This window comes from Brassica napus, chromosome C1, assembly GCF_020379485.1.
Source record: "Brassica napus cultivar Da-Ae chromosome C1, Da-Ae, whole genome shotgun sequence".
NCBI lineage: Eukaryota > Viridiplantae > Streptophyta > Magnoliopsida > Brassicales > Brassicaceae > Brassica > Brassica napus.
This window is the reverse complement of record NC_063444.1, coordinates 1,502,760-1,522,008: the sequence shown is the minus strand read 5'-3', so window position 1 is coordinate 1,522,008 and position 19,249 is coordinate 1,502,760. Positions and strand designations below refer to the sequence as shown.

At 35.2% G+C, this 19,249-nt stretch overlaps 2 protein-coding genes across 2 annotated transcripts; both read right to left on the bottom strand.

Moving 5' to 3' along the window:
• Positions 1-342: 342 nt before the first annotated feature.
• LOC106447880 (NAC domain-containing protein 76-like) lies at positions 343-3,853 on the bottom strand. Its single transcript, XM_013889862.3, has 4 exons — positions 3,639-3,853; positions 2,337-2,510; positions 1,970-2,241; positions 343-1,191 (listed from the first exon to the last, which is right to left on the bottom strand). Exons 2-4 carry the CDS (start codon positions 2,503-2,505, stop codon positions 514-516), a joined length of 1,119 nt encoding a protein of 372 aa, XP_013745316.1. The 5' UTR covers positions 2,506-2,510; positions 3,639-3,853; the 3' UTR covers positions 343-513.
• An 11,183-nt stretch (positions 3,854-15,036) lies between these two features.
• On the bottom strand, positions 15,037-19,190 carry LOC106447967 (probable LRR receptor-like serine/threonine-protein kinase At4g36180). Its single transcript, XM_013889935.3, has 3 exons — positions 18,460-19,190; positions 16,131-18,389; positions 15,037-15,759 (listed from the first exon to the last, which is right to left on the bottom strand). The coding sequence occupies exons 1-3, from the start codon at positions 19,063-19,065 to the stop codon at positions 15,244-15,246; spliced, it is 3,381 nt and encodes a 1,126-aa protein (XP_013745389.1). The 5' UTR covers positions 19,066-19,190; the 3' UTR covers positions 15,037-15,243.
• Positions 19,191-19,249: the final 59 nt, after the last annotated feature.

Below are 19,249 nucleotides of genomic sequence, written 5' to 3'. Positions count from 1 at the left end.
ATTGGAAAAAAAGTTGTGACCTAAATTGGATGAACTAGCCAACGAAAGGTGATCACTGTCTAGAAACAAAGTAACCATGCTGTCATGAGGATTTAAAAAAAAACATACTGTGAGGATAGTGCAGAGAAGACACGAAGAAAGAATATTTAGTGAAACGTGTTTACTTATGAAATAGAAAATATTTATACATTATACCCAAAAAAAATTACAAAAACTAAAAAAATTGTGATGCTCAATTGGAAACAATATAAAAAATAATTCCTGCGGTGTTTTTTTTTTAATTTGATCTTCAAATCATAGACATGTAAACAAAAACCTTAAAACCCTAGTTATACACATCAGTAGACAAATAAATCATTTATCTTCACTCTTCCACAGGCTTTTTTCGCGAAAAATACATATAATATCCATATAATAAAAAAGAAAGAAAAAAAGCTTTTACAAATCTTTATATATGTTATATCAATTTATTCTACCTATATAGAAAACGTTACGCACCATGCTATAGACGTATCAAACATGCAAATCCCTATATAAGTCATCGTCCAAATTCGTACACAAGAACCCACTGACGAACCTGTTCTCTTCTTCTCTATCACTTAATAACGACGACGAAGCCATCTCTATTCCATTGTTATTAATGCTCACTTCGTTATTGCAGTGACCAGTGTTTTTGCTGTCGTCTTCTTGATGACCACCAAAATCTAAAACTCCATCTTCTTGGCTCATAAGTTGAGAAGCAACAAATTTATCGAGTGCTCTCCAATCCGTCGTCACCACTGATGTTCTCTTCCTCTTATCTTTATTTTGACTATTTATCAGCTCGTCCTCTTCTAATAGTGGTCTTTTGTGCTTATTATGAATCTTCTCCGATGATGTTATTGACGTTGAGCTCATTGGCCTCTTTATATTAGGGAGTGAAGGGCTTTCTAGCTGGGGAAGTTGAATGAATTGATCGCAGTGGATGAAGTTCAAACCAATATCCGACCCTTCTAGTTCTTGCTTGAACAAAACATCTTGTGCAAAAATGTTTTGCTTCTGCTTAGATACGTAATCGAGAGGCTCCATAGCCGAGCCAACTCCGCTCGGTAATTCATCGTAAAAGTAACTTGATCTCCAAGTTTCCGTGTTCTTGGCTTGCCCGGTCGTTGGTTTTTTCTTGAAAGCTCTACAGACCACCCATCCTTCTTCCTACAATGCGCACACAATCATAATTAATAAGGAATGGTTATCATACATTGGTGTGAATACGCCTAACCTTTAGGACATATCAACCAAAAAGAAGAAATAATTATGCTTTTACATGTAGAGAAACACAATGAAAAGCATGCCTTAAAAGTTTGATAGCTCAAGAAAGAAAGCTACCAATAGCATATGTACATACTCATTTGCTAGCTATTTTAAATTGACTATTAAACTCATTCGAGTTTGAGAGAGTGCAGATATATATATCACATACATCCTAGTATTTAAATTTTCTGGAGTTGTTAATAATGGTACTTACAAAATATGATAATCTTAATGCTAGGTCAGGGATTTGAAGGTACACGTATAACTCGTTTTATGTCATGTCTTTAGTTAGAATTAAGAATTAAGTCTTCGTAAGACTTGAAACGCTTAAATATAAATATATATGGTTCGACCTAAAGAGAAATATATAGGAATGGACTTTAGTCTACATATATGGAACTGAAGTTTTAGTGCAGTCTTTTTACTTTTTGTTTTGTGATTAAAGGTGTAACATGTTACAATAAGTCTTAAAGAGGCTCGACTTTTACTAAAAGGTTAAACTGTGTCTCCTAAAGGAGCTTATGAGACCCCAAAAAGTATATAGACCCCATGATAAACCAAATAAGTTCATGTAATTTCCGGTATTTTTTTGTTGGAAAATAACTAAATTGAATATGTAAGCTAATACAATTATCCATCCTACCTATTTCGAAAACATCATAAGTAAAATATACAATACCTGAGAAGGGGCATTCTCATCGGACTCTAGCCGGTATTCATGCATGATCCAATCAGTTTTTTGGCCATTAGGGGCTCTTCCTTTGTAGAATACAAGTGTTTTCCTCATACCAATTAGTTTTGACTTGTCATACACAGCCTTGTCTCGACCTGTGGCCTTCCAGAAACCAGCGATGGTCGCTCTGTTCGTCCTTGTCCCCGTTGGATATTTCTTATCTTTGTGGCTGAAGAAATACCATTCATTTCGTTCCTCATATCCGATTCGGCATTTCTCTATATCATATATAAAACAATATTCATTAGATTTATGCATTCATATTGTCATATTAAGAAAATAATGCCTAAACTAAGTATGTATAGTGTGGAACCTTGTAAATCCCACGGTTCGATTCTGTAGAGATCAATATCTCTAATGACATCAAGATCGATCTTTTGTGAAGCCACTTTCTTCCTCAAATAGTAACCAACGAGCTCTTCATCTGTTGGATGGAATCTGAATCCCGGAGGAACACTACATGACTGATCAACTGATTCCATTATATCTACACAATACCAAATTTCATCACCAAAATGATCATTAGTAAAACATCATATATGCAAGTAAATGTGTTATATATACATGTAAATGTGTATGCATGCTAGTATCACATCACAAAGAGTTGGGGTTTATATATGATTAAAGAGAATTAGAAAAAGGCAAGGATGCAAGAATGAAAAGTAATAGGTTATTCAAAAAAAAAAATATTAGTCTTTTGAAAAAGTATAATTATCTCATTTAATGGTTAGTTTCAACTTCATTACCAGTTTCCATAGATAAAAAAGTGATATGCATGATTATTTTTCTCTATCTTAAAAGTGATCAGAAGATGGTACAATAACATGAAAGCTAGGTTTAAAAGTCGAACGGACAAACGTAGAGCTTTGTACTAATGATGTTTTCCTGTTGAAACGTGGCTTGTGAATAAATGGTGGAAATGATCATGCATATATCGAGAAACGGAATTTTCTTTCGGTTTAAACAGTATTTTATGTCATAATATACTGATCTAAAATTAAGCTAAAACAAGCCGACCGAAGCAACTACGTATATATATTGATGTTATGCATATAGTATATTCAGGCCTATGGAATACAAACATACAAACAAAAACAGTCTTTTCCAAATCTATAACATAACAAAAACGAAAAATATCATCAAGCCTGAGCAAAAACTATTGGAAAGGTTTCAAAGTCTGTTTGTTTATCTTCATTTCAGAAATCTTAAAGCACACACGACTGTGCTATACTACTACTAAAGCACAATATAAATATGCATATACATATGTACAAGTCATATTCATATACAAAGTATTAAAAGTGTTTTCCAAAAATAAAAGAGAAAATACTAAACTAAGACAAACTAACAAGACTTAATTAAGAGCTGAGAAGTGAATATACCTGAAGTTTTATATATAATGGACATACATAAACGTTTAATAACCAAGATCGACAGATTATGCATGCAGATCGGTCAACCCGAAAATCTAAAGAACTAAAGAAAATATGCCAAAAGGGGTACAAAGAGATCAATGTTTTAGTGAACAAAACAGCGTAAACACGCATTTATGTGTAAGTTTAGACGACAGGAATGAACTATTTTGATATTGAAATTCGTTGTAAATAGGTTTTACCTTCTTTGATATGTTGAATATATACACATATATACAGATATATGTGTTTATCGAATGTTGTTTACTCGTTTGTAAGAAAAAGAAAACGAGGAAGATCGAGGAAGAAGAAGAAGATCAGAGAGATGTGGATGTGACGAAGAAGACGATGGTCGAGAGAGAGGTTTGGTTATGAGTTTCGGGGAATACGAAGAGAGAGTGAGGAATGAGAGATTGATGGCTTGGTGAAATATAAAAGGTGTAGAGAGTGTGGACCGCTCAATTGCGCGTGGCCTCCTCCATGTCCCCATTTGCATACGTCACCCTCCTCCCGCTTCTTTTCACATTTTTCTTGGTATTAGTATTCTTTTTTAACATTTATAGCGTTAATTCTACAGGCATATGTGTTAGAATAAAACAGACCTAAAGATATCAAAATTATTAGTTCTGAGGTTTTGATTGATGCATTATTAAATACTGAGTTGCATACATATTTTCAAGAAAACTAAACAAATTAAAACAAAAATCTCATTTGCAAGATTTTTTTTCATATTAAGAAAATTTCCAGTTGTTCAATCAAATGATGGTACATTGGTACCGTGTTCAACATTTATATTGGTTGAAATCAGAATTTAGTTTACTCTCTAACTTTGAATCGGTGTATATATCGATAGTTGTATCACTTGTAATTATAAACATAAATATTTGGACTAGTTCTTTTTTCTTTTCAAACATGCGAGTGCGAACTGTTCTAGTATAAATTGTCATATTTCAACCAAAAAAATATACTATAAAGTATTAATTATCCGTCGGACCAATGAGATCACGCGTTTTAATGTTGCAAACATTCTGACATTCTGGAACATGCCACGCTGGCACAACAGAGAATGTCCTTTTGCAACGTGGGCGAGATTAAACAAACCGCCCGCTTCACATGATTATGTGAACTCCTCTATTTACCAAAGTACCCTCGTTACTTCATCTTCTTAAAGACTTCCCCAGTGGTGGCCTTCTTATCTCCAATGATTTATCGACAAGAACCAACGAGAAGGGAGTGAGATCGAGCAGAAGCCATCACGTGGCGCATGTTGGTTGGCTGTTGAGCTATTGTCTTTACGTAGAAGATAAATAAAGCTGGTACCAATATATATACATACATATCTAACGAAACAAAAAATAAAGCTATGATCTTGTTTTGGTACCAAAATGATTTGATATATTGAGAGCGTAGTTCTAACATATGAAAGAATTGTATTTAAATAATTATACACTTTTGTTTTGAAAATATAATTATTCACTTGTTCTTCAGCTTTGTTGCAGCCTCGAGAATGCTTAGCGAAATATTGCAATAGCCTCCATAATTTTTTTTAAAAAATTACACAGATAGATTTTCAAAAAAAAATTTTAGGTTCCCAAATTTGTAAAAAAGAATTTTACATAGACACAACCACATATCTCCAAAATTTCTGAGCCGGCCTTAATTACGGTTGAAGAACTTTTTGACAAACTAGCAAACACAAAATATGTTTTGAAAGACTTGCTATGATTTTATTTTTTTTCAAAAACTTTGCTGTGATTCCAGTGGAAACATTCAATATATACAAGATAGTGAGCGACAGCATGCACACTGCATATATGAGTGTAACTTTTATATTGCAAACTTAAACGGAGTTGATATACACATATTTTAACGACTTATTATATACGTATATATTTTTAGATTGGGTTAATTTGTGAACTAGCCATATATTGCATGTAAATTAAGTAACTAACTTTGATTTTGACATAATCTAGTATCTAACATTTATACCATAAATTATCCGGTTCTATCCTTTATTTTTGCAGGTACCAGATAAAAATGTGGAAAAGAATAACGTGGCCAGTAGAAAAAAGAGTTATTCACGTATACTTTTATTGACCACACACATATCCACCGAGTTCTATTCTATATAAAATAGTATAAAATTATAACTTTATCTACAACCCTTAAATATAAACATATCTCAAATCCAATCCTTAGATATTAAAACTTATTCCAATCTCACCCAACCTCTGTACTGAACTCTAAACTCTGTTCAGTAAACCCTAAACCCAAATCTAAACCATAAACCCAAATATAAACCATAACTCTAAATATAAGCACAAAATCCAAATAGAATTGAACAAAAAAATAACATAGTACATATTTGTGAAATTATAAAATATCTATAATTGCATGGAAGAAGTTATCACTGACCTCAACCATACTCCTTCACCTTCTAAATACTAAATCTTAAACTCTAATCACTCAACCCTTACCCAAATATAAATCCTAAACCCCTAAATACTAACCCAATCCTAATCACACCTCAACCCCTAAATCATAAACCCTAAACTCTAATCACTAAACTTAACCCAAATATGAACACTAAACTCAAATATCAAAATCTAAACCTTAACCAATGTTAACCCCAATATTTCATAAACTAAACCTAAATTTTAAAAGGTCAGTAAGATGCATTATCATTCTACATGAGGCATATATAATAGAAATGGTAAAAATGTTGCTGCAATCTAAAGATCATCTTAACATATTTTTCAAATGCGGATATGGTCATGCCTTCATGGAAGGTGGTAAAGCTTGCCCCAATGCCAAATCCAATCGTACATAAACTAAATCGTATCAATTATCACTAAACCCTACATAAAAATATAAACCCTAATCCAATGTCAACTCCAATCTTCCATAAACTAAACCTTAGCCACTAATCACTAAACCCTATATAGAAATATAAACTCTAATCCAATGTCAACCCCAATCTTTCATAAACTAAACCCCCAAGTAACATGCATTTTCATTCTACATGAGCCTATAGAATAGAAAATGTGAAAAACGATATAGCATAGTACATATATATATATAGTTCAAATTTTGAAGTGTCTATGATTGTAGGGATAGAGGTATAATGTTTACACCAAATTCAGATTGTTGTGGCGAAAGAAACGAAGATTAACGGCATTAGAGAAAAGAGGTGGAAGAGATAACATCATATATGTATCATTCTCATTCAACGTCACATTGTATTCTATTTTATTTGATATAATAATAAATTTAATTCCATTTACGTTCAATATACTATTTCTCTTTACAAAATCATATACAGACTAATATAAACCACATATAAACACCAATACAAAACTCATATTAATAGAATATGAAACAACAACAAACAAGATTAAACTTTCTCTTTCAAGCATCGAATGAAATGTAACTTACTATATAGTACATTATATATTAATAAACATGGCAAATAAGAGAAGAGCCAAATTTGAAAAAAAAAACAATATGTTTCATTTCATAAAATAGTATAGAAGTACTATTACCCTTCCAATTCATCCATGACAAACCTGAAATACAAAATGAAAATGAAGACACACATTAGTTTACAAGTTGGAAGGAAATGACAGCATATGAGATAGGCTACTAGTATATGCATTACTTTATGCTTAAGTTAAATGTTTAGTTGTGTCAATTCCAAATAGCCTATGCGAGTAAAGAAGTAACATGTGCAATTAGAATTGAACCATCTGATATAATATATAATTTATGAATATGGAGTGGAACAGATGGTCTGATGGAATGAAAAGTGAATAGTATATTAGTTCTGATATGATTCTTCAGAAATAGCAGAGGAATGGAATGGCACATAACCAGTCTCTAAAACTAAAATTTTCCATTTCAAATAGCACAAGTTCCATAAGATATTCTATTTCACACAAAACTAAACTTGTTTTATCGCAAAAGGGACTTTTCATTCCAAAATCACGATCCCCCCTTTGCAGTGAGAAAATTTCAACCCTAAATCAGTTTGTTTACCTCAGCTTACCAGATCGGACATGCAACAGAAACGATAAGTTAGATTTATCAACTTAGAATACAGTAGGTCTGAATCTATTCCAAATAGGAGAGCTAACATAGAAATAATAGAATCTATGGCACAAAACAGAGAACTTACAATATTGCAATATAACTCACCGTAATCGCCGATATGAAGGAGATCTGAAAAGAATCAACTTGGTGAAGTTGGAGAGGAAGGGTCTGTTACTAACCGCTGCTACAACTTTAATGCCGTCCGATGTCGGATGATGGCACAAGTGGAGAAAGTACACAATTGGAATGAGAGTAAGAAGGAGATGACAAAAGCAGGCGGAGGCGACACTGTGGAGAGAAATATGTGAAGTCGAGTAGGCCACGATTTGTTTTCGTGTGATTAATAATTAATATTTTTAATTTTTTTTAGCAGGTTGCGCCGGTTGAAAGAATGGAGTATTACAGTATTAATATGTATATATAACAGCGTGTATAGGTCTGTTAGGTAAAATGACTAATATGTGAATTAGGCTTTTTTCATGGTCATATGACCCAATTTCCCTTTTAGATTTAGCATTGGGTATCTAGATTTTGCTAAAACGTCGGTGAACTTTGATAAAATGTTCAAGTAACTGAGAGAGTAAACAAGTCTTTCCGAAATTTAGCTCGCACTATTTATACCTAATTTTTATAAAGTAGTAATTTTTTTCTATGAAATTGCATCATGTATGCATAACTTTTTTCCTAATTAAGTTAATACCCTAAATCTCATATCATAGTGTTTTTTTTGTAGACACAAAATTTATCTCATCATAGATAGTTTGCTAATTTCATCATTCTTTTTTGTTTTAAGCCAATTCACTCAATTTTTTTTTAACTATATCAAGTTAGGGAAGGCGTTGTAAACTACATGCCACCAAAAAATATACAGAAAAACTGATAACAAAGTGAAACAATATGGTCTTGCATGCTTTGGACCTATGCCAATGCCATTATTTATAATTTCGTTAAACGTGTTTGGACATAACTTGTTACGCTTCAAAATTGTACCTATCGGCTTATTGCCGTTGTTTTGATACTGACTCTTGATTACTTCTCCATCATATTAATTAACAAAATATATTATTTTCTCAACATCTTGTTTTATTGATATTAGGAAGTTGATAAATGATCAGTAAACAGGAATTCATGAATAAACAAAGGAATATATTTAATTTCTAAATTAATTAATACATTCTTTTCTGTTACCTATAGGTTTCATACATTCTTTGAAAATGAAAATGAAAATTAAATATCACAAAATTATTCGAAAAACATAGATAAATACCATGAACATCACAGAAATCCTGACAGAAATAACGTTGAAAACTCTTGCTAACAGCTCTTGTTATTTAGAGCGATGGTAATTACATGTCGTTCATTTTATAAAATATATTATATATTTCTAGAAGAAAGAAGTTGTGGTATAATAGTTTTTTGTATTTACTATTTAGTATGTAAACTAAAGAGTTAAAGCAATATTTTATATCAAACGAAAAATAAATATATATTTTTTGTTTTTAAAAAGTTATAGGCTTAAAATACGTGGCCCAACACCAAATGGTTATATTAGAGTTGATTATGATTGAAAGTTACAGAATGTAGGATAATTATGATTTGATTTACCACACTTTGATTGGTTTGCCAGAAATTGATCAGTGCTTTAAGTTCTTATGACCTTTGTTCTTTTTCTTAACGAACTCTAACTTTGACAAACATGTCCTTCAGTCGAGTTCCATGCACGTGTCAAATTCATATTTGGATTGAAGAATTGTTTTGCTTGTTTCCTCTGCACATTTTTCTTTCTTTTTAAGGTTGGTTGGCGCATGCTTTTAGAAAAATAAATAAATACTGTAATTCTTAAATCGAAACGCATGCTAACCGCTTTTAAAGGGAGTTGTGGAATTATCCTGTTATTCTGTTGCGCTGTTACATTAGGAAGAGTAAATGTCTTTATTTGATAAAAAAAAATCGTTTATATAATAATTTATGTACTTTTTGTTTTTAACAAACATTCTAGCTATGTATCAAATGTTGCCTAACTAAATTAAATATTAGATTTGGTATGAAACACATAATTAATTTTTAATAACTCTCAAAATAAACTACGAGAAGAATATGCATTTTAATATTACTCTGAAGATGAAAATTAGACGAATTTTTAAACCTTTTGATATTTTTCTTAAAGGTGAGATTAAGGTGATACTTTCTTTTTGTCTTGTTAATGTCGGCGGCTAGTCGGATACGGTAAAAAAAATCCAGTAGTACTTTGAAAGTGTAAGAAAAAAAATGTCCACGTAGGACGGTGGTGGGTCGGCCGACGGTCACTAATCAAGCGGCGGAACTAATCATTCTTTAGTGGGTCCTATCGACATTTCTCTGAGTTTTTTGGCCGGTGAATAAATTACTTACGACAGCTTAAAAAACTTTCCCCTCTCTTGTTAGAAACATACACACATATACTGATATACATAGAGAGATATTACTGGATTTATTGAAAAAAGAACATTTTAGAACATAGAGAGATACTACTGGATTAATACTAAAATGTTCATAAGTTTGTATTCTTTTTTTGTTTTTGTAACACCATTTCATAAGTTTGTATAGAATATATATAGTGGAACTCATTTGACCCCGTTTCTTCCGAATCATCCACTCATTTGTAATCCTACTCATTCGACCCCGTTTGCTTCGGATCCAAAGTGATTCCAGGTTCAAGGCCACAAAACACAGAATGGACGAATAGGATTTGCAGTAGTAGCTAGGTTGAACTGTTTAAATATTGACCGAGAAATCGGTAGATCCAGACATTCTTATGATCAGAATCAAGTTTTCTTCGCCAAGTAAATGTGTTAAGAACTAAACATTATACTAGAAATTTTATTTCTAAAAGAGAGAGAGAGAGAGGAGAGGTTGGCGTGACCGGCAAAAGAGAAGGTTCTAGTGGGACACACTTAAGATCATCTACACCCTTGTAAGTTGGAACTTGTAACAATAAATTTTTTGTCCAGATGCTTTTAAAGATCATTTGAGAATAAATCATTGTGCGTGTTTATGCATTTTATTGGATCATATATATCCATTTTGTAGAGTCATCAACTTTAATTCAATACATATAACATATTTATGGATTTAGAACTTGAATATGTGTACCTTTGTTGTTTTTTTTATTTGGTATGTCGACAAATTTTACCTTTGGATAGTTATCACTTTTTTGGATAGTTATCACTGAAAACAGGATAACTAACTACATATTATAAGCTTAATCAAACAAGTCAATATTCTAAACTGCCGTCCCAGAGATCAGTCACTTGCACTTAGCATGAGATAATTATAATGATAAAAAAAAATTATCTACTGCTGAATTTGAGAAGAAAAATAATCAGTTTAAATTGTGAACTCGCGAGTGCCGAAAAGTAAGTTTAAGTTTATATTAATGTGTCGTTAAAAAAAAGAGTTTATATTAATGTTCAGAAAATGAACTTTGTATATCTTAGTTGATAGTTTAAGATCGACATGATCACAGTCACTATCGAACTAATTAATAGGAACTAGTAAAACATAAACCAAATTTTAACTTATCTAGGAAATATAAAACAATTTTGAACTTATCGCTACATAAATTTGATAATTTATGTAGCGATAAATTTGATAATCACAACCGGGCCTCGTAGTCTGGTGGTAAAGGAACCTCGGCTGAGGTGCCCGCCACCCGACTTCGAGCCCCGGCCACGGGGGGTATTTACATGGGCTGCCTCTCGCCCTCCAGACCACTTCGCGTAACCAGGGGCCCTTAAGTGGACGCTTAAAAATCCTGTAATGGCATGGGCTTAGGCCCGGTGGGCTAGTCGATCACGCAAAGTGGTCGGATACTGGATTATCAAAAAAAAAAAAAAAAATTTGATAATCACAGTCATTTATTTAATATCTAACAAAAGCTACTTGATTATATGGATATTAACTAGTATAAATATGCACTCATTAGCAGGTTTTTGAGTGCTATTATGAAAAATGAAAACGTAAAGAAAAAAATTGAAAACAAGATCTGTGTTTAGAAATTTAAATGGGATATATAGAAGTGATTTTCTATCTGTATATCTAAGTACAGTTAGGTTTTCAATACTCTATTTATTATGTGATAAATGTATTTGGTTTTGGAGAAATATTAGAAATCGGGATCTTCTTCTTTTTTGTCGTCTGCTAAGAAATCATTTTAAAATGTCGTCTGCTAAGAAATAATTTTCAATGAAATACCGGCCTGAGCCTATAATAGACATACTACAGAGATCGCCAAGCGGTAACAATTTATTCACGTATATGTGATCAAAGAACTATTGATTTTGTATAAGTCACATGTGATTTTTGAACTTATAAATAGCTCTTTCTAATCACACAACAATCTTGAGACTCACTCATTACTTTTTGCGTCCTCCCACTAACATAATGCGTTATACACAAAACGGGGACGCATAATATATATCTATGTATAGTACTTTCATTATGTTATTCTAGAAGTGTAATCCACAAGCTTCGTTGCTACATTTCGCATTTTATGTTTTTACAACTTGTTGAAATTCCTTAACAAATTCAAATATATGATTTTTATCCCATTTGCAAGCACAAAAGAGTTTGCCTTATTGGTTTAGTTAATGAGGAAATGTATTAATTACTGTTCGGCTTATTGTTTTAATTTATAAACGCATGATTTTCTCCTTAAATTAAATCGCACCTTAACAACAACAAACTTTTCGATAAGACTAGTTGTTTATTTTGCTATTGTATAGATTTTTTCAAAAAAAAAGTATACAACTGATGATCAGCTACGACTGACACTAGCTAGTTACATGATATGCTTATACGACTGTAAATACCCAATAATAGACTACATTTTGAAAGTGTTTCAAAAAAAAAAAGTGTTTCAAAAAAAAAAGACTACATTTTGAAATCGTGAAGAAAAAGAGACGATGATTGATCATTATCTATGATAAGAATGTGCTGCAATCGTATGAATGTTAGTAATAATAATGGATGAGAATATAGTAAAAGCTACAATGTCATTGATGGATTTGACAACAGCAAACACTTCAATGTTCTTTGCAAGCCATTTGAACCAGATAACTTTTGACATTAGGATGATTAAATAAAGGACGACTAATATAATCAAATGTACACTGATTCCAAATGATGTGAGGTTAAAACTTAAAAGTACATGTTATTATTGGTATTGTTTAGCTATTCACCATTTCCTAACTTTATGAAAAAATAAGAAGAATAAAATCATTTCATTTCTTATTTCTGCTATTATTCCTTTCATTGGAGTAAAACGTCTCTTGTGAATAGAATACAAATAATCGGTGTAATGTTTTCTGAAACTTTGTGGCGTAGAAGTCAGTGTTTAAGAATCAAGACCATATATATATAATTGGTCATAAATCAGCAAGAGCTAGATAGTTAGAGTCGACCCCAAGAAAATAAACGATCTTCTAACATGTTTCTAGGATCTGAAAGACTAGACGACCAACACACCCCTTAATTAGAATGTATATATTTTTACAAAAACTAACACACGAAAAAAAAAATTCTTAAAACTAACACACGAAAAAAAAAATTCTTAAAACTAACACACGAAAAAAAAATTCTTTCAAAATAAAAAAAATTATTGAAAGAGTTTACAAAACAATAAAAAAGGAGAAATTCAGACTTTACCATTTGACATTTTAGTGAGGCTTCTTGAGGATGGGTGATTGGTTCATTAACTTTGTTAGTATTACACCCAAAAAAAATGTTGTTAGTATCTTAAAATAGATTTTTATACTTGATGGAAAATATAATAAAAGGTATTATTACAAAAATAGTTATCAGATCGTTCTGCAAATAATTAAGTTCTTAGTGGAAAAATACACCAATCGTTAATAGATTGGTGCAATGAACTTGAAATTTACTACTGATCATGAAGCAAGGAAATGTGTATAATTACTGGTAACTGCGGATATCGCACGTACGTGATAATTATTTTCTTGATAAAAATACAGTAGGTTTCAAACTATAGTTTGGATATATATATATATATATATATATATATATATATACCTTGGTGAAGGAAAAAAATCATTGGCTGGAAAAGAAACGTGTGTGCGAATACTGTTTTAAACTTCTTTACATTTTCCAAGTGAAATGCAAATTGTTATATTCTGTAACTGATAATACTCCATTAGACTATGAGTTCATAGAATCTTCTACAGAGCCTCGTTAGTTATACACTTGAAAATTGTTATATTCTGTAACTGGTATTACTCCATTAGACTATGAGTTCATAGAATCTTCTACAGAGCCGCTAATTTTTTTAATGAAGGACCTGAGATTCGACCCAGCTTTGGGTCCATTAGTCCTATAAGACCGCAATAGGGCTCGCTCGTCAGTGATTTGGGGTTTCAAATTTTAGAAGAGCCTTTTGCTTTGTAGGAACCATGCAGAGCTAAGCCCATCGAAAATCATAGTGAATTAATGGTGGACTTCTTTGACCCAGTTTAAATCATCAAGAGATTCAAAACCAATTTTTATTGTAAAATCAATTTCTTTGGTTTATACTACTGTAAGAAATTTTGAAAAAGAATCATATATTTTTTTTGTCGTCTATACATCTAAACTAGATCAAGTGGAGAACAGACAAGCCAATCCTCCAAGAAGCATTTCCATCTGTCCAGGTCTGATCTATATGGGAGAAAATATAACCTCTGGTCCTTTCATCTTTTGCTAATCCGTCTACCGGCCATTCTGACTTCGAGGAATATGAGTCTTCCTGTAACCTCTAAAACACCTCGATCTCTGTCGCAAAAACTGGCCAGTCCATCGGATTTGTAGTTATAACCAATAAGTCCAAGCAGTCCGTCTTAAACCATACCAAAGTGATCCGAAAAAGAATCATATATGACAGTATGTTTCAAGTATTGTCACTTGTCAGGTAATTACTTCAAACGATTGGGTGGGTATTGTATTGTATATACGAATCCAACTCAAAGAAAGTGTAACTGAATTTTGAAAAATAAGAGCCTTTTGCTTCTGTTTTAGATAAAACAAAGGTCCACATGAACTTCGACAGTAGACTTTCCACGTGCAAGACTGACGGTAACAGAGTCAAATAATGCCAGGGTGTACGAAACTGTAAACGTGACGGCATCAGTGGCTCAACGGTCATATTCAGTATCTGCAAACTATTGGCACGTGACAAAGAACAGGCCCCACTCCCACCAATCTTCCTGCTCTCTTGTCTCCTTCTCATTTCTCAATCTTATCACCCCACAAATCGAGTATCATAGCTTTGTTTAAACCAAAATTTAAAAATCAGCCGCGCATTAATGATTTGTTTTTTCCCTAAACACTATAATTATTGGTTAAATGATGTTTTTATTTTCCATTTTTGTTCGTAATAATCATTAATCACCCAAACCAAACCAAACACTTTGGCGCGAAAACATAACTTCGGCTGAAGAGGGTCCCACATGCTTAAAACCCGGGTGCTGTAATTACGTTGACTAAACACAAAAGTGATATATTCAAAATCTCTACTGGGCCATGTAACCGAAAACAACAAACAAAGACTTCGTAATCTCCAACAAAGACATTAAAGAAGGTCCAAAGACCGACAAATAATGTAATAATAATGCTGAATTTTTAAAATATTAGTTCTTGTTTTTTTCTTACTAAGAATTTAAATCAGGAAAGAAAATAAATAAAAAGCGGTTAGGCCGGTGAGGGTTGATCGGCGGAGGAAGTAACGTCAGGACCAACACGACAACCTTCTAACATGAACACAATATCAGACATTGTTGGTCGGTCAAGAGGATCCGTGGCCGTACAAAGAAGTCCGACTTTGATACCTAACAAGAACTCTTCCCATTCAGACGATTCCGGGTCTAGTTCCACCAGACCTGGCTCTAGCAGCTCTGTGACTTGGCCTCTCTGAAGCTGTTTCTTCACCCATTTCACTATATCCTCGTCTTGTGTGAACATCACCGGTCTCTTCCCGGTTAGGATTTCGAGTAGGACAATGCCGAAGCTGTAGATGTCGGATTCTCTTGTGATCTCTCCGGACAATGTAGCTTCTGGAGAAACGTAGCCTAACGTCCCTATGGTGGCTGATGTGACTGCTGTTCTTGAAGGGGATCGAACCGTGAGACGGTCAAGCCCGAAGTCGGATAAATGGGCTTCGAAGTCGGCGTCGAAGAGTACATTCTGTGGCTTTATATCACCATGAACCTATTTGATGTAACATACATAAGAAAATACTTAAGGTATAGAGATAAATAAAGAAAAATTCCATAAAAATAAGCCAACTAAATTTCTCTAAGATTTTTATCACTCAAGTTTTTTTACCCGGTTTATTACGTAAACTAATTTTTTGCTTATAAATTAAATTTGTGATCAATTTAATACTCAAACTATGTTCATTTAAATCGATAATATTAATAAAATGTTAAAAATTACTAAAATTCAAATACAAATCCTAATTATGCTTTACGCTTTAGGTGTAAAAGTAATTAAATTGTGGATAATTATTTAAAAATTATAATATCAGTTAGATGGTGAGGTATTTTTATTAAAAAGCTTAAGAAACAGTTAGATGTTACCATGTTGGATTGATGGAGGAAACCGAGTCCGCGAGCGATCCCAAGAGCAATGAGGTGACGCATTGGCCAGTTCAGGACATGACCATCTTGGTGAGAAGCTTCTTGAAGCAGAGTAGATAAGTTACCATTAGGCATGTAGTCATACACCAAGAGCCTCAGATCCGGTGGACCAGCGTAGTAGCCTCTAAGGACAGTGATGTTCCTGTGCTTGACTTTCCCGAGAACCTCAGCTTCTTTCTTGAACAAGTTCTCGTTCAAGAGAGAGCCATTAGGTAAACGGCGGATCGAAAGAACCATACCATCGTTGTAATTAGCTTTGAATAGCAAACCGTATTTGGTTCTGCTGAGAACGTTCTCTTCATCGAACTGTCGTGTAGCTTCTATTGTCTCAGCTAGAGTGATCTTGTTGTTGAACATCACTAGCTTCGGCTCTCCGTTCTCAGTGCTCGACCGGCTCGTGCTGCTGCGTACTCTGCTCCCCGCGCTTGTTCTACCCGGACTCCGTTTCTTCTCTCCCGTTGCGGACTGTTGTTTCAGCTTTTTTCTCCAGCGCAAGAGTGTGTAGATGTAGAAGCAGCAGAAGAGCGTTAAGAGACAAGCGCCTATCGCAGCCGTGACTATCATCAGAATCATTTTCCTCCTCTTCTTCCTCTCCTCCGCCGTGCTGCCTTCGCATTTTCGGTTCAGCGGCTTGCCGCATAGCTCTAAGTTACCTGAGAAGTCTGATGGGTTGGTGAAAGAAGGTGGAATCTCTCCTTTGAGATTGTTGTTCGAGACATTAAAGTACACCAAGTTAGTTGCAATAAGAGGTGGAATCTCCCCGGTTAAGTTGTTAACAGAGAGATCAAGCCTTGACAAGTTTGATAGCCGAGAGAAAGACTCAGGTATAACTCCCGAGAGATGATTGTGGTCAAGTGACAGCGACTGGAGAGACGAGCTCATTGGTGAGATCTCACCTGACAAGTTGTTCCGACCCAAGTCCATCACTTTCAAACGAGAAAGTCTCGAGAGATCAACCGGAATATTCCCCGTTAACCGGTTTGATCTCAACTCGAGAACCTCAAGAGCAGAGCAGTTTCCAACTTCAGGCGGTATAGACCCGGAGATGTGATTATCCGACAGCGAGAGCGCCACCAGCACCCGAAGAAACCCGAAAGTCTGCGGTATCTCACCGGAGAACGAGTTGGAGCTCAAGTTCACATACCGTAAACTCACCAAGCTGCTAAACCCTTCAGGGACAAGACCGGAGAAGTTATTCTCCTGCAACGCAATCACTTGCAAGTTGGGTAAACCGGAGAGCTCAACCGGAATCTCCCCGGACATATTCTGTTTGCTTAAATCAAGAGACGTTAGCTTAAACAGATTCCCCACACTAGCCGGTATCTCACCAGAGAACTCATTCCCACTCAAGTTTAAAAAACTGAGGTTACTCAAGTTGCTGATACTAACCGGAACCTCCCCGGTAAACCGGTTCCCGCTCAGATCCAGGTCGGATAAGTTCATTAACGCCATCAACTCCACCGGAAAACTCCCGTTCAAATCGTTTTCACCTAAGTCTAACCGGTCAAGCTGCTGGAGGTTGACCATAGACGAAGGAACGTAGCCTGAGAAGCTGTTTCTTCCTAGAGACAAAACCTTTAAAGCCTTCATGTAGCCTAGAAACTCAGGAACTAAACCGGTTAACCGGTTTCCTTCCAAATCTAGCACCCCTAACGAACCGCATTGCTTAATCTCAACCGGGATCTCGCCGGTAAGAGAGTTATTAGCCAACTTGAGCTCTTCCAACAACTTCAAGCCACCGATCTCCGCCGGAATCTCGCCGGAAAATACATTTCCAGAAACATCAAGATTCGTCAGCGAGACAATGTTCGTCAACCACATCGGGAAACGCTTGGAGATTCGATTCTCACTGAGATCCAAGACTTGTAAACCGGAACTACGACAGTTAACTGTCTCCGGCCTCACGACGTCGGAGAAGGCGTTGGATCCCAACCGAACGATCGTTAGCGACGTGTTGCAGAAGAGAGAGAAGGGGACGGTACCGGAGAGGTTGTTGTTGCTGAGAGCGATGACTTCGAGGTTGGGAAGAGCGCCGAACGCGGCGGGAATCACGCCGCCGATAGCGTTCTCCGACGCGCTCAGGTGAACGATTGAGGAGCAGTTGGATAAAGCAGAAGGTAACGTCCCTTGCAAGAGGTTGAAGTCTAGCCAGAGATACTCAAGGCTCTGAAGCTTGCCGAGGCTCGCAGGAATCGCACCCTGTTACAAGATCCCACATCGGTTATAAGAAGGAAAGTTAAGTAATATATAAATGAATCAATCGACTTACATTTAATTGATTATACGAGAGGTTGAGAAGCTGGAGCTGAGTCAAGTTAGCGAGTCCACTCGGTATCTGACCAGTGAAGACGTTTGAGGAGACGTCGAGACACTTGAGACTTAACGGTAATAAAGGGCCTGAGATCTCTCCGGAGAGACGGTTTCCCGCGACGTTGAAGACCTCTAGCTCGGTGAGATTCTTCAACCCCGGGGGGAGTTTTCCGGTGAGGGAGTTGTACTGGAGGAAGACGGAGAGTAGGCGCGTGCAGAAGGCGAGCGAAGGAGGGATGGTTCCGTTGAAGGAGTTTGACCGGAGAGAGAGCTTACGAAGCATGCGGAGGTCGGAGATACGGTCGGAGATTCTTCCGGAGAGCTGGAGACGGGGAAGACGGATCTCAGTGACGCGGCGGTTGGTGCAGAAGACGCCGCGCCAGTCGCAGGGAGCCGAGGGGGTCGAGGGGTCCCATGAGGTTAACGCACCGAGTGGGTCGTGGAGGTTGAGCTTAAACGCAGTGAGTGCGTCGATCTCGGGGTTGGAATGAGAATCATCGGCGCGTGAGAGTAACAGCGCGTGGAAGATAAGGAGAAGGAAGAAAATGGATCTTCTCCTCATCATGGTTGTAATGAACGAAATGAAACACTAGCTTGAAGAAGGTGAGAGAAGAAGTGTCGCCATGAGTGTGGTTTCTTTGAAGAGAGAGTGAAGTTCAAGTCTTTAAAATAAGAAAGTTGCAAACAACAAGAATATATAAAATTTGTTTTTCTTTAAAATCATTTGAAATCCATTTGAAGTCCGCACA